Below are 17,005 nucleotides of genomic sequence, written 5' to 3' on the forward strand. Positions count from 1 at the left end.
GTTTTAGGGATATTTTGGTCATTTTTTGGGTTTTGGTGGTATTTTGGTAATTTTTGGTTTCGGGGGTATTTTGGTTATTTTTTGGGTTTCAAGGGTATTTTGGTCTTTTTTTGGGTTTCGGGGGGTATTTTGGCCATTTTTTAGGTTTCAGGGGGTATTTTAGTAAATTTTAGGTTTCGAGGGTATGTTGGTCATTTTTTGGGTTTTGGGGGTATTTTGGTAATTTTTTTGGGTTTCAGGGATATTTTGGTAATTTTTTGGGTTTCAGGGGTATTTTGGTAATTTTTTGGGTTTCGGGTTTATTTTGGTTATTTTTTGGGTTTCGAGGATGTTTTAGTAATTTTTAGGTTTCAGGGGTATTTTGGTCATCTTTTAGGTTTCGGGGGTATTTTGGTCATTTTTTTGGATTTTGGGGGTATTTTGGTCATTTTTTTTTGAAGATTTTAGAGTACTTTGGTCATTTTTATTTTAGTGGCATTTTGGTAATTTTGATAATTGGGTAATTGGGTGGGTTGGGGTTTACCCATAATAATTGGGTTGGGTTAGATTTGGATTAGAAGCAATTAGTTAAATGAGTTTTAATGGGTAAATGAGTTTTATATACCCAACCCAATTATACCCACCCCAAATCCACCCATTTGCCACCCTTAGATTTAAACGAAATTTATGAAATTTAACAGGTGTATTAAGAACTTAAAAAATATAATATTCACTTTTTAGAATTTAAAAAAAAAAATGCGATCATGTTAATTGTTCAGTGGAAAATTGAGGATTTCTCCCCCAAACTTTGACAACTTTACAAAAACCGGACACCTCAAAACTTATACGGAGGAATCGCAGGGTTTAAACCGTAGAAAAGGGTCATTTCGCAGGGTTTAAACCGTAGACAATTTGCAACCCCAAATCCAAGAGCGTGGCCCTCCTTTCCCTCTATTTTTCCAGAGAGATAGATAGATAGATAAACCTCTCTCCTCTCTCTCTCTCTCTCTCTGTAGCAAAACAATGGCGAGAGCAGCGTGCCTTCACCTTGTTCCGGCACTGGTGAATCCATTGAAGTCATCATCTCTGTCAAGAAACCACTCTCTCCTCCTTCTAGCAGAGAGGTGTCACTCTCTTCAGCGGCGGCAATTCTCTTCCTCAGCCTCCAAAATAAGCATGAGCCTTAGAGCCGGCATCGTTGGCCTCCCCAATGTCGGCAAATCCACTCTCTTCAACGCCGTCGTAAGCCCCTTCTCGCTCTCTCTCTCTACAATCAACATGTATATATGCATGTGTTCAGTGATGGAGTCAGGGTTTTAGTCCAAGAATTTAGTACAGACAATGGAAATGTTACAAAATGCAATGGAAATGTTAGCTCTAGTTAGTTTCAGTTTACTCAATTGGTTTCAACAATTTTTGATAATTTGAAATCTTATTAGCTAACCCATAAGAGAAAAAAGAAGATTTTTGGTAATTTGAAATTGTTGCTAGAAAATTTCTCTGCATATTTTGATTTATTGATGTAGTCTTAGATCTAAGACAAACCAATGTTCACGACATTCTAAATTTATAATGTCAGGACTAGAGTTATGTTTTGATGGGGTTTTGCTGTAACAAACTAACGTATGCACGGAGCTAATGAAGTCGTTCTTATGGTCACTTTATATGACTTCTTGCTTTCTTTTTGATAAGTAAGAATAGTTTTATTGAAAAAAAAAAAGACTACTTCGTGCAAAAAGCGCACAAAGTAGCCAAAAGAATTATTATGTACAAAACAATAGTGACTATAAAAACTAGAATGGAATGTCTAAGTTGTGAAACCACAAGCATGAGACCAATCAAGCAAAGTGCCTACAAATGAGGCTAGGAGCTGATCCCTCGTATTCTCCGTATCCTCAAATGTATGACATAACGGGCCCAATTTCCAAATATCAGGCAAATCTTTTCCCATCCAGCTCCTCCACCCAAACAAAAGATCAATCACTCTCTCTGGTAAGACCCAAGAGATCGCAAAAGATCTAAAAACAAATCTCCACAACTGTTGGGCCTTCCAGCTTTTACATTGTACACTTTAGCTACTTGTTTGTTCTTGTATTGTTACTTTATTGATCAAGTTGCTTGATGATTAATATTGAAGTTCTGGGTATTATCTATGTTCATAATCGGTGTTTTGAGGAATACATAATATTACCATATAGTTATTTTTTATGTGTAGGTTGAGAATGGAAAGGCTCAAGCTGCTAATTTCCCTTTTTGCACAATAGAGCCAAATGTAGGGATTGTTGCAGTTCCAGATCAGCGGCTTCAAGTACTTTCTGATCTTAGCAAATCTAAACGAGCGGTCCCAGCATCCATAGAGTTTGTGGATATTGCTGGGCTTGTCAAGGGTGCCAGTCAAGGCGAGGTGACATACTTTGTCTTTTACCAGTTCTAGTTTGCTTTTGGTGTCATCCAATATTCTATGTTGATTTTTTCTTTTTTGGTATGACCATTTTCTGTCTTTTATATTTTACTGCAATTAGCTTGTTATGCATCAACTCATTCTTTTTAAAATTTCTCATTCCAGGGTTTGGGTAATAAATTTTTATCACACATTCGTGAAGTGGACTCCATACTTCAGGTTTTTGCCTTTTATAACACATTCATATTCATTTATGGATTTATCATCTTTGTTTTCCTCTACTTATAATAAAAGAGTTATCTTTGTTTTCCTCAGCATTTTTTTATTTAACGAATTTGTCATGTTGCATAACATCAATTTTTGCAATAATTTGATGTAGGAACAAAGTTCTGGAATTACAATACAGGATAACATCAATTTTTCTGAACTTTATCTTCTTTTAGCATAATTTCACCTTGGACAATCTTTTGCCTAAGCTGCTCGACTTTTTATTTGTTATTTGTTATTTATGTTGATATTGATAGTGTTTACGCTCTGCTACCACGAGTCATCTTTGCTATTGAAGTCATATACTTAAATTTTTTTTCTTAAACTATGGGCCATAAGATCTTTAGTGATGCTTAAAGCAGGTATCATGTGCTTAAAGGAGGGGTGCAAGTTCTATTTGGTTCAAATGGCTGTGATCTTTACAGAAATAAACATAAAAGTTAGTAGAAGGATGTTTTCTTCTATGATAGCTGACTTGGTTAAATCATTTTGGCCTTCCCGGGAGTCATGTCACCTTTTGAAAAAGAAAAACGCCAGTAGTAGGCTAGTAGCTATCCAATCATGAAGTGTCTTCAAATAGTAGTAGCTTTTTCTCTGAAGTTGTTTTCCCACAATCTTCAAAACTACAAATATTATGTTCTCTCCAAATATACCACTTGATGCATAAAGGAGGCATTCTATATGTTTGTTCATGGTGCCTACCGAACCTTCCTTTCCAAAAGTAAATAAATCCACCACCTGTTTAGGCATGATCCAATGCAACCCAATATCTGTAGGATCCTATCAAGTTTGCTGTTGCCGCCGCCTCTGCTGCTGCTGCTGCCAAGGAGGAAGAGAAGAAGGAAGAGCCTGCTGAAGAGTCGGATGATGACATGGGTTTTAGTTTATTTGACTAAAACACGATAATGGTGTTTATTTCCTGATGGTTTTACATTAGAAAGTTTTTTTTTTTTTTTTTTTTTGGGAGAATTTTTAAGTTAATATGCCATTTTACTTAGACTTGCAAAATATTTCCTCCAGTTGAGGGAAATTATTAATTTGGATGTCGTTTTGCAGTTTTTTTTTTTTTTAAAAACCTATTAAAAAAAAAAAAAACTCTCTCCCTTTTGTTGAAATCCTCAACTATTTAGTGATGTAGGCCAATTAAAAAAAAAAAAAGAAAAGAAAAAGGGAACAACATGACAGCCCTAGGCTTCACCACCTAAGGCTGCTTGGAATTACCACCAAGATAGAGAGAAAAAAAATATCAATTCCATATTATTCATCAAATTCAATAATGAAATAATGTTTCCTCTAGGGCCTTTGAACAGGGTCCCAAATTTCATTGAATAAGGAAGGGAAATCAAACCTAATTAAGGTAACAACTGAATCCTTTAAAAACCCTCAAAATAAAATAAATTTCAAATCTCATAATTAGGACCAATGGAATCAATCAACATTAATTTGGTGTCCGCACAATGTCAAGTGGGTGATGAATCCAGCAATGTAAATTTATCCTACTTCTAGATTTTAAAATAAGACATTAATGATGTTGTCCCGGAAAATTCCTAGGAGGCTTTGGTATGACTGTTAAAGAAGGAGGAAAGAGGGGGCCAGAGGGGGATGGGACTGATGTTGGGATGGAATGGCCTTTCTATCTTTAGAATGGATTTTCAAAGAGGAAAAACACAAGATTATTTGCTTCTGCAAGAAAGAAAAAGAGACATGAAGAGCCTGGCATATTGCATCAAGAAAGGGGGAAAAAAAGAGAAAAATAAAATGCCTGGCTTTGGACTTGTCTAATCAATTTGAAGCTTGTGACATATCTTAGAAGAACGTTTCTCAAAATCTTTTGCTACTTAGATGTCATATGATACAAATGGGTGTTGATACTTGGAGGTAAAGGCCGGTGCCGATGAAACTTTCTGCGTAGTGGGAAAAAGACAATTGGTTTGAACTTGGTTTTGACTACATAGGCATGAGTATAGTTGTAATTGGTGCAGTGTGATTGGCTTTTTGCCTTTTTTTTTTTTTTTGCACTGCACTGACCTCATTGATGAGACATTTTCTAAGCCACTCCATTTAAGGCACTGTGCCTACAGGTTGATGTTATCAGCTTGGGTCAAACGGTCAGTGTGGTCTGGTTGGTTGTGCCAATTAGGTATTGGGCTGGTTTGTTTTACACATGTAAAACCTTCCAAATCAAAATTAAAACCTGAAAAAACTATAATTTTGAACAAAACAACCCATCAATCCTCCTAATCACAATCTTTCAATCCAAAATCCCTAAAAATTCTTTAATTTCCTCAACAACCCTTTACCCACATAAGCTAATAGGCCCAATCAAACACCAACTCACTATTGTAATTTGAAATAGGCAAAATCCAAATACACTGCCAGTGTTGCTTCAATTCTCTACATATGGGTCATTCGAAACCACCACTAGCACCAATTATGCCTAACTAAAACACCCACACAACTCAGTAGTCAGCTTAACACCACAACCTAGCTCTGCCTCACCAGAACCAAAACCTGCAAGACTACCAACAAATCACAACTAAACAGAAAAAACCCCCAAAATTTTCTATGTAGAAATTAGGAACCCTCATGCCAATGAGCTCTAGCTCAATTGACACTTCCTCCCCTTGCAAGTGCTAGGTGAAGTGTGAGGTCGTGGGTTCAAGACCCACTAGATGCGTGTGTAACTTATCAATAAAAAAAAAAAAAAAAGGAAAGAAAGTAGAAACCCTTACCTGTGTGAACTTGAGGGAAATGAGATGGAATGATGTATATCTAGATTGAGGGACAAAGGTGGTGAGGAGAGATGAGGTCTAGGTGGAGGTAGTAGATTTGGCTGGAGCAAGCAACAATAGTGGTGAGGAGAGACAAGATTTGGGGCTGTGGTTGCAAAGTTAAATGTCAGATTGAAATTGCAAGGCATGGTGGAAGCTAGGGGATGCAGTTGGGTCAGGTTATCAGGTGACAGATGCCTAGACTCTATATTTGACCGATATAGATTGGATTTGACAGTTCCTGACCCACTTCTGGCCAAAGTAATAGATAAAACTGACTGCGCCTTATTGGGATGGGTCAAATCGATCAGTTTTGTCAGGTTGGGTGGATCCATGAACAGCCCTAGGATGGATATTCTATTTTTCAGTGGACTAGGGTGTCACTCTTTTATCTTGTTGTTAACTATTAGTCAATTATTTTTACTCATCGAAAATTTTCATGTTAGAAATCGGTGCAAGCAATGTTTTGAGAATATCCCAACTTTGTTAAGGGTAAGGTGGTGCTATTAGTACACTTGTAATTTAATTTATTAAGATGGTGCTTTTTGTTACTACATATCTGTTTTATGTTATAAATGGCCTAATGATTATTCTTTCAGGTTGTACGCTGTTTTGAGGATAATGACATTGTTCATGTGAATGGGAAAGTCAATCCAAAATCTGATATCGAAGTTATAAACTTAGAGCTTGTTTTCTCAGATTTGGACCAGGTATTGCTAATTATAGCTTGTTCTACATGTGCCTCTTTGACGTAAAATCAGGAGCTATCTCATCAAACTTACTAAAATCATTTTGTGGACAGTATCATGTTGAATTTGATCTCAATTTCTTGTTTCCTGGTATTACTATGATTTGACTGGTACCAGCTACAATGTATATACACAGTTTGGTTAAATGATATGCTTCCTTGTTTTACACATCATGTTTTTTTGGTTTCTTCTTCCTTTTTCCCCCTTAGAAATATTATTCGTTTGCATGATTTTACTGTTATGGTCATACGGTTTTCATTTCATGCAGGAGATCTCCAAGATTCCTCAATATTTGTGGAACTTGAACTAATTGCAGCTTATAAGTGGTCCTGCCTTTGTTTTGACATTTCTTACTAGCTGTCCAAAGCTTGTAGATTATGGAAAAAAAGATAGCTGTCACAAAGACCTATAATTATATAGGAATTGTTAAACTTATTTTCTTATTGCCTCTTTTGGGAAGGCCAAACACTTGTTTATAAAATGCACCTACAGTTCAGGCAACTTGGCTTGGTCTATTTTACCGTTACATTAAGGTAAAATTAAGCAGCATTTGTACTTCCACATTGGTTCCCCCTTTTTAATAGGTGTTGAACGATGATGCTTTTATTCCTAATGGCCCCCCTTTTTTAAAACTCCCTGCATGTATGGATCTCTCGTAATCTTGTATGGATCCTAGTGATGCGTCTTCTTGTTATATTGTGCCATCCTAGGTAAAGCCTCATCATAGTGGTATTGAAGTCCTCAGTACAAAACCCAGTTTATAGCTAACACTAACTGACAACACAGAGAGAGAGAGAGAGCCTGAGAGAGCAGCAGCTTCAAAAGTTATAAGCATTGGGGATGATCTGATACACCCTATCCAACTTTTTAGCCGCCATGTCATCGGCCTCCCTCTTGTTATTCCAAGTGAACAAGCTACCAATAAAAAGATAGCCTGTTAGTCAGCCTTACAAAGACACTTTTTGAAGTCTTCATCTTAACAGTTATAGTTATGACCTATTTTTTCACTAGGATCTCTAATACTATAAAAATCCCTGGTAAGAACCCACGGCATAGTTCCAACTTGTCACTTGAAGGTAATGATATCCAATCATAACTTCTTCCTATGTGTAAACCTCCCTTCATAACTTCTTCCTGATCAGACACTCATTTTTTCAATTTTCTAATTATTAGCTCCTTTCCAACAAACCCAAATCCTCCCCAAGTCACTCCACACATAATTGTCAGCCATTTCCCAACTTGGAATAATACTTTCCTTCACTATTAATATTTACCTGGTTAACCTTAGTTTGAATTAAACACAGCAGGCATATGTTACAACTTTTCACTAAAAGTACTAATAAAGCCTTTTATGTCAGTGCCCATCCCATAAATCTTCTTTACTTGGTTGCAGTTCATAGATGAAATTGTCAGAGAAATTTTTGTTCAGATAACTAATAGTTTAAGTCAGTTCATTTTAATGGATTGAACATTGTTTCTAATAGTTTTCCTATTACCACATAACTGTTTTCTGATATCAAACGTTTCATTTTCTGATGCATTGCTTGGTGCAACAACTCCAGGGTTTGTATACTTAGATGGGGTATTAATCCCTCAATTGCCTTTTGCCTTCAAGAACATTGCTTGAAAGTTTTTTCTTTTATTTAGTGAACAGACATTCCTTGTTCTGATCATCTTTATGGGCTCTTAGTTGTCATTAATCATATGTTAATAGCTCAGAAGGGTGAGGTGAACTGATAGAACTAAATTGTATCCTTTACAAGAAGTGCAGATTGAGAAAAGAATGGAGAAACTCAAGAAAGGCAAGGCGAAGGATTCACAATCTAAAGTAAAGGTAAGATGATCTTCCATTCTTCCAAGTTAAAATACAAGTATTAGTAGCTTGTTATCATTTTCAACCTTTCCTAACCCCCACCAAATTCTTTTCCTTTCTCGCCTTCTGTATTTTGAAATATGTTAACCTAAAGTGTTTCAATTTTTTTTTCCTAGGAAGAAGCAGAGAAGTCTGCCTTGGAAAAGATTCAGCAGGCACTTATGGATGGAAAACCAGCACGATCAGTAACTTTGACAGAGTTTGAAAAGGATGCTATAAAGCATCTTTGCTTGTTAACAATGAAACCAATCATCTATGTTGCCAATGTTGCTGAGACTGAGCTAGCTGAGCCTGAAAATAATCCTCATGTCAAAGAAGTGATGAATGTTGCATCAGAATTACAATCTGGACTGGTGTCAATCTCAGCACAGGTCTGTTGGCTACTTCTGAACAGAAACCTTTACAATTTTAACTTGTAATAGTTCTCTCAGCTTGGGCATCTGAGCATGTGGGTGGGCTTGTGCATGCATGAGCTAGGGTATGGGGATTGAATGCATCTTCTGCTAATGTTTCATTTGTTTTGTATTAAAAAAAATTTCAAATGTAAAATGTTTTCAACTGAAAACATTTTTGTTTTTGGTGTTTGGGGGTGTTCTTGAAAATGCTTTGAAAATCATTTTTGGTGTTTGTTTTGTTGTAAAATAAAAAACTTTTCTGTGATCTCACAACCCACCAAATCTAAGCACAAACCACCAAATTGACACATACGTGACCAAATCCATCTCATCAACCACTCAAAAAATGGGGAAGCCAAAAAAAGATCTGTTGTGAACCCAAATCGGGAAGCATGAAAAATCAAGATCAACATTGGTGTTGGCACTAACCTAGATCAGCTTGGGCGTTTGCATTGTGATGGGCGGTAGATTGATTGATTGGCGGTGCGTTTGTGTTCTCAGTGGGTGGCAGATCGAAGGAAGCTTCACCATGTGGGGCGGGCTCTCGATTGTGGCTGACCCATGGAACTTGATCATGGCCAGTGCAGCCACCGATGGCTTCCTCTCCATGTGGCAGGGACTCAGCTCGTTCAGATTGGAAAGAGAGAAGGTTGGGGGCGGGGGGTGGATTTTGTTGCAAGACAGCCAGGGTTGGGGTGGGGGGTGTGTGCAAGCTCAATAATTTGGAAAATATTTTAGTGGAAAAATTTTGGTAAAATATTCTACAAATTTTTACAAAGGACTTTCCTGTCAATGGAAATCATTTTCAGATTTGAGCAGATTTTGCAATAAAACAGACACCTGAAAATGCAGATTTTACAATAAAACAAACACCTGAAATGAGAAAGATGTTTTTTCGGAAAACATTTTACTACCAACAAAAGGAGTGTGAGATAAAATGTTTGTCTTTTTAATTGTTTTGATAAACCCTGTGCTGATCTTGGTCTTCCTTATCTTAACTATGACATCAGGCAAGTAAACTAATGACTTTTTTACTTGCAGGTTGAGTCAGAGCTTACTGAACTTCCATATGAAGAAAGGATAGAGTATTTAAAATCTCTTGGTGTCAGTGAAAGTGGTCTTGGAAACCTAATTAGGGCAACTTATAGCCTTTTAGGGATGCGTACATACTTCACTTCTGGCGAGAAGGTACGAAGATAAGTTTGGGAAGAGTTTTTTGAATGTTATTCATTTTATATATTAAAAATTTCTTTTTTAATAATTGTTTTGTGCAGGAAACAAAAGCATGGACCATACTTTCAGGTTAGCTTTTGTTCTGCTGGATGTCAAAATGTTGTACAATGATGATAAATTCCTTTTAGTGGCCCTTGAATTACTCCAAACAAGCACGAACATTTGTCTCAAGAATTGGTCAGATATGAAAGAGAACTTATCAAAAGAGAATTACTATGACCAATAGTTCTCTCAGAGATTTTTTTTCCCTTTTGGTGGCTTTCTTTCTTCATATGGGAGACATCCTATATTTTTGGATAAGTAATAATGATTTTCATTAATAAAATGCAAAAGGGTGCTACCATAGTACACAAGATGCATGCAAGAGTATAGACCAGAGAGTAAAACTTAGATACAATACCTTAAGGTGCAATGCATTAGGTTCCCTAATTAAATTCAACCATATATTTGTATTGAATTTAATTGTCCTTGAAAATGATAACATTGTTTGTGTTTTATTGGATAATGCAACCAAGTATTTGAATTTAATTGGAGAACCTAATGTAATGTAGTACTATACCTAAGTTTTTCCCTAAACCAAATGTATAAAGTACGGGAAAAAAAAGGTAATTTCTAAAGTTCAGCATGTCTAGAAATCAAGAAAACTTGTGGAGAGGCCTTAGTCCACTCATGGAGAGGCCTTAGGACTAGATGCTTCAATCTCTTTACCTTTTTTTTTTTTATCTTCTCTCAAACGTGTTTTTCATGATCTAAGGAAAAAACTAGCCATATTCACAATATACTCCAAAAGTATTAGTTACATTTTGGCATGACCATTGGTGTGGGGAATCACCACTAGCTGTCAGTTATCTAGATTTGTTTCGATTTTGTAGAAATAAGAAGGCAAGTGTGGCTGAGCTTTTGAAGTTCACTAATGGGGTCCTTTTTTGGGATGGAAGCTTCTTTAGGGATTGTCATGTTCAGGATTTGGAGGCTGTGTCAAGCTTCATGGTTACTATATATGGCTCATTAGTAAGGGGGTTTGGGGAGGACAAAATGTGTTGGAAAACAAATAGAAGTAAGGGATTTAAGGTTAAAGATTATTATAGTCTTCTAGTGGGTGCTATTGATAGTTGTTGGCCATGGAAAAGCATTTGGCAACAGAAGATCCCTGCTAGAGTAGCTTTCTTTGTCTGGACTGCTGCTTTGGGAAAATGCTTGACAGTTGACAATTTGAGAAAAAGGAAGATTTGGATATTGGATTGGTGTTATATGAGTAAGTGTAATGGTGAATCAGTTGACCATCTTTTTCTTCATTGTCTGGTTCTTAGGGATTTGTGGTCTATGGTTTTGGTCTATTTGGAGTAAGTTGGGTTATGCCACAATCAGTTATCAGACTTCTAGCTTGCTGGCTAGGCCGGTTTGGTTGTCATCGAAATGGGAATATATGGAGAATCATTCCCCATTGCTTAATGTGGTGTCTTTGGAAGGAGAGAAATAGTAGATGTTTTGAAGATATTGAGAGATCCATACCCAACCTTAAGCTTTTTTTCTTTAGAACTTTATTGGATTGGCTGTCTGTTTTGCAAAACCAATCATTCTCTTCTCTTCTCATTTTTCTTGATTCTTGTAATTTTTATTCTTGATTGTTGACCCCGTACACTCCCTGTGTACTAGGGTGTCATTTTTTATTTATTTTTATTTTTTATTTTTATTTTTTTATATCAATAAAGTTTATTACTTATAAAAAAAAATTGCTTATATAGTCCAAATTGACCAAGTACCTTTTTGATGTGGGACTTAGCACAAGCCCACACAATGCCTTCATAGTTCAAATCCACACAATCCGGGATATCACAATACGCTGTACCTTCTCTCCAAATATGATACATCAAACATATAGGAATGACTGTCAAAATTTCAATTCCTTCTTGTTTACCCAACCTTCCTTTCCAACACTCCAAAAGCCTAATCATCATTCTCAGCGTCACCCTTTTAATCCCAAACAAACAGAACTCTAAGTCCCACCGTTCACGAGCAATGGTACATTGTAAAAGTAAATGATCCATTGAAATCCCCATCTGCCTTGCACATACTCTTTTTATTTTATTTTATTTATTTATTTATTTATTTATTTTAAATATAACTTCAGGTTTTATTAGAAAAATAAAAGGGAATAACACAAAGGATGAGTCAAAGCCCTTTCCAAAGAAAACAGATTGCAACGCAAGAAAGTCAATAAAATTGACGAAAGACATAGGTGGGATGCTGGCTAGAGTATGCATCCAATCAAAACCAGTTCATGATCACTATCTCTTGTAAGAGTCTTTCAATTGCCACTGTTCATATGAGAAAAGCCACTCTTGGTGAAGCTTTAGTTCTCCATATGCTTCTCCAAGGAAACGATTTTTTGCACACCCCCCCCCAGCGGTCTTTCAAATTCAAAGCTTTATAATAAGTTTTGACTTGAAAACCCCAGCTTGTTTATGGAAGCCAAATCATCTTATCCTCTTCCATTGAGTTAATACAAACAATGTATAGATCCTATAAAATCCAAACCATAGACTCAAGCTTCCAATGATGTCAAGATCAGAGTAAAAGTGGGTTTAAATGAATGCCACCATTTGTCCATTCTAAATAATCTGGCACCTTTGCATCTCTATCCCTTGCTATGTTATAAAATTCAGGTTATGCATCCTTAAGAAAAGTGTCTCTACACCAAAGTCCTATGTTGCGATTGGATAAACTGGAGATGGCTTAAACAATGTATATTGAACTCTTTATTCATATCTTTGCTGTCGTGGTCAGATTGTCGTCTGATTTTCGTTCTTTATTTATTTAGGAATGACTGCACCTCAAGCTGCTGGAGTTATCCACTCAGACTTTGAGAAAGGTTTCATTCGAGCTGAGACTGTAAGTATCAGAAGTAGAAGTTTTAACTACCTATGTTTAAATATGTTTCAGTTTGTTGCTTTTTTTTTTTTTTTTTTTGGTTAAAAAAAAAAAAGAATTGTATGAAATAATAATATATGGTCAACTTAAACAAGCATGAAAATTCTTTGGCATCTCTCTTAAAAATTTAACACTTAAATTTCAGTAATTTTCCAAGGGGAAATTTAGTGGCCACAGAATCTTGATTCTAGAAATATCATATCTTTTTTGTTTTAGTGACATGGAACTTATCTTCTGAGTCAAATACAATCAGCTGCAGAACTTTAGGTATATAGTGATTCAGATTGCAGAGGACCATGAAAAGAAGAGAGAATTAAACTTTATTGACCATTAGTATGATTTCAGGGATGGATTTCTCTACTTTATAAAAATCAAGAGACTTTAGAGTAAGGTAATAACTGCAGGATTATAAACACTTTAGTCTTTTCAATTTGACCCAGCAGCTAGGTAGCCGGTGTTTGGCTTTCATTTAAGGGGTGTGGTTACTAGTTTTGGCCAAATTCAGTGGCTCTTGACTGGTCCAAGTCTTAGCTCTTGCTTGCTTGCCTAAGGTCATTTTCTTTACATATGATGTATTCTTGTAATTGACAGAATGAGCAGTTCTTTTGGTTCCTTGTAGTGCTTTAATGTGGTGTGATGCCAAGACCCTACCTAGTGTGATTTTCAGTTCTTTCTAAAAGAAGAGAAAAAGTTATTCTATTCTTGCTGTGATGTAGCCTCTCACAAACAGTCCAGCCCCAAATTCAAGCAAAAGCTTAGCCTTTTCTCACTTATTATAGAATCTTAACCTTGTAACTTACACCAACCTCAAAGATCATTATTTTCCTTATGTTTTTATGCTGATTTAAAGATCATGCATTGGATTTTTCTGTCAGACTTGATGTCCATAGCTTTTGTTTCATGGCTGCGCTATAGTGTTTTTAGCCTGTCACTCTCATTTGTGATACAAACAAGTTTGTTTGACTGGAAACTATTGCGTTATGTTTTTGTTGATATTTTTTCTTCGACATGTACAAGAGGTACAAAACTGGTAACAAGATCATTATGTATCCAAAAAAAACTAGAAACAAGTTCATATAGAAAATTGTACAAAGTGCTATGCCACTGCCACCCACACAGACTTGCATTGTTATTACCTAGAAGAGTGCTAGTACAGACATTGGGTAAACACAATGTTCTATCATGTCTTTAGTAGGAAAGTTGTCCCATTCCACAAAAATATCTTCATGAAATGAAATTATACACAGCTATGTCTATGGAGGTACTGTAGTTTGAATGGAAAGAAATCTTACTCTTTCAGATTAATACTAAAGCTATTCACTTTAACTGAGCAATATTTGATTACTACATCTTCATATTATAGATCTACTAAAAGTGTGTTGCAAACTGCACATATATTTCTTTCTTATTTTTCTTACAATAGCTATGATAAAAAAAATAATAATAATATATCAATTTTTTCTCAGTTAACCAGTAGGCACTCTAGAATTTGACTGCTTATCCATGGGCAAATGGAATATTTCAATTGTTTATTGAAGTATCTGCAAATGTTCTAGGGTCAAAAACTATCATCCTTTCCTGGCATATTATTTTTGCCCAATATCTGGTAATATGTGTAATGATGACCTGACTGATTTATCAGGTGGCTTATGATGATTTTGTTGCTGCTGGTTCACTTGCTGCTGCAAGGGAGAAAGGACTTGTGAGTTGGTTGCTTTAATATGAACATTTACCTTTTTTGTTGGTTAATAAATTCATAAGACAAGACAAAAAGAAAACTTCTTTCTGAGGTTCTGATACTCATCGTGTTTAGTATTGCATAAATTGGATATCATCTGTAAATGATGGGTTTTATTTGGAGTCTGTTGATTCACAATTCAAAATGAATTACTAGCTAATGAATAGAATTAAAAGACACATGAAACTGCATTAGCTTCAGTACTGTACAAAATCACATGCTAACATGTGAGAATGAGATCATCCAAGGATCAATAGTTTTTGGCTGAGAGCTATACTTGGGGGAGAGATATATCTTCTGTTTGATCAAGTTTATATATATCTGCCTAGGAAAATATTACAGAATTTCCATATCTGGGAAAAGTTAGAAATTAGACAAGTTTGTGAAAACATTTTGTGTTGATATTTTCATATGTTTGGACTAGTTGTGAATTCCAGTGTGTTCAACAAGTAATCTACCTAGGAGGAAAAGTGAATTTTGTAATGAATCCAGTAGTCATGTTAATATTATGAAAGATCTATGACCCCTATAGTTGTTAAATGTGTTGGGAATGTACACGAATTCCCAGATCTATGAGATGAAAAAAATAGAAAGAAAAAATTACTCACACAAAAGGCAATCAAACTTGACACAAGAAATTAAGTGGTTCGGCAATTTGCCTACGTCCACGGAGTTGCAGTGGTTTCACTATTTTTAGGGAAATTATATAAAATGTGGCATTACAATTTTCTCCAACTCAACACCCCAAACCCTAATTTGAAAAAACGGTATATACAATAGATTCACAATGGGCTAAAAATGGGCCAAAAAGTTTCTGGCTTGGGCCTATAAGCCCAGGTTCCCATTCTATGGACTAAGCCTCAGAAAATCTCCCATTAAAAATCGTAATACTTTTTTATCAGATCGGGTTATAATCCGGATCAAACATAAATTAGGTTCCACATGGCCCAACACTTTTATATCGGGGGGCAGTGGATGATTTCTTCGGAATTGTTATTGCTACTTCTATGCACCAACTGAATAAACAATTTTGTCTCCTCACTTATTGACCCATTGTTGGTACTAGATGTGTGCATTAGTAGATGGAATAGAAGTTATTGTTAAAACAGAAACCCAAGGATTATGTTCAGAACTTGAAAGTCAGAAAACAAATTTTTCTGACTTGAAGATGCTTGTGTGGAAGGCTGCATTGAGACTTTAGTCTTCTGTAGATTTTGTTGATTATTTATATTTAAATATTTCTCTTTCCTTTTCTCTCTTCTTGGCATTAAAGTTGCCGTTGTAAAACTTCAATAATTTAGAAGGTGCCGGCTTGCCTGGTTGCTAAAGCCTCTAGTTTTTCTGTTGTTGTATCAAAGAGTCAGGATTGAGTCTTGTCTTCACCCTAGTTGCCAAAGCTCTCTTTTTTTGGTGGGGGAGGGGATGGTTGTTGTGGATGAGACCAGCCTTTGGACCAAAAATAGAGAGCTTCAATGATTTCTTGTTGTTTTCACTGCTGGGTTATTGTTCCTCTCGTACTCATCACTGTCTCCAATTTCCAGGTGATTGGAGATAGAAATCTGTTCCTTCAGCCTTCCAATTCAGAGATCTTCCTCGAACATTTTATAATAAAAAGATGACTTTATACCTACCAACATTAAAAAAAAAAAAAAATTCATTGATTGAAACATGCATGACATATGGTATGTATGTACGGTGAGTATGTGAGGGTTACCGGTAACAAGGGCTTTGCAATTTGTAGAACATGGCATGCACACACACACATTAGAAGATAGAAAAAAAGAACTCTCCAATACCATACTGATTAGCTGTGTTATTTTGATATTGCAGTTGCGATCTGAGGGTAAAGATTACATTGTACAAGAAGGAGATGTAATGCTGTTTCGTTTCAATGTATAACGACTGTATTATTGTGGCTGAAATTATTTGGTTATTCCTCAACCCAACAAGCTGGCCAGTGATCCAGGTTATGGTTCATTAAAAATTTTGGTGGCCCGAGAATTCATACAATGATCAAAGTGCTGACCAATATGGTGGATTATTCTTTCACTTGTATGCAAGAAACTCGATAGTAGTTCTTGTAGAGTAAATATTTGAGTTGATTTTATTTCAAGGTTACGCAATTAGGAAATTGAACATATTAGAGAAAAAGAAAAGGAAACTAGAAAAAGGAAAATCAAAGTGAAGTCAGTGTATCTTTGGTTTTTATCAACCTTGAGGGGCATAATTAGTTTCTATTACAATAATTTCTTCTGTGAGAATAAATTCGAACCTCTTTCTTCTGTTTGTGAGAATTCCTTTTGATTTCTGGTGTACTTTGAAGCTGTATTGCATTTTTTTTCTCATTGCTTCTTGTTCTTCCACTTGCAGTTGTGCTCATTCTTTTGGGAAGATTCTAAGTGATTTGACAATATACCCCAATAATTACATAATTGTCTATGATTAAGCATGCTATAGGGACACTAATCACACTCAATAATACAATGATCTAGCTGGCTCGTCCCAGACCAAATGTGAACGTGTTGCTAAAATTTGACAAAAGCGTGGAATTACCTATTGGACTATGATTGCAAGTTTGCAACCAATCATTTGAGGAAGGACTATGCTTTACTCTCCTTGAAGAAACTATGTTTTTTGACCGTAAACCGCAAACCAAAAGATTATTAGA

The 17,005-nt window shown here is 35.8% G+C and overlaps 1 protein-coding gene across 1 annotated transcript; it reads left to right on the forward strand.

Annotated features, from left to right (window-relative positions):
- Positions 1 to 892: 892 nt before the first annotated feature.
- On the forward strand, positions 893 to 16,631 carry LOC126720757 (uncharacterized). Its single transcript, XM_050423555.1, has 11 exons — positions 893 to 1,221; positions 2,195 to 2,383; positions 2,546 to 2,599; positions 6,018 to 6,128; positions 7,939 to 8,001; positions 8,157 to 8,411; positions 9,477 to 9,623; positions 9,710 to 9,737; positions 12,490 to 12,560; positions 14,242 to 14,301; positions 16,168 to 16,631. The coding sequence occupies exons 1-11, from the start codon at positions 1,003 to 1,005 to the stop codon at positions 16,234 to 16,236; spliced, it is 1,266 nt and encodes a 421-aa protein (XP_050279512.1). The 5' UTR covers positions 893 to 1,002; the 3' UTR covers positions 16,237 to 16,631.
- Positions 16,632 to 17,005: the final 374 nt, after the last annotated feature.

This window comes from Quercus robur, chromosome 4 (genome assembly GCF_932294415.1).
Source record: "Quercus robur chromosome 4, dhQueRobu3.1, whole genome shotgun sequence".
Taxonomy (NCBI): Eukaryota; Viridiplantae; Streptophyta; class Magnoliopsida; order Fagales; family Fagaceae; genus Quercus; species Quercus robur.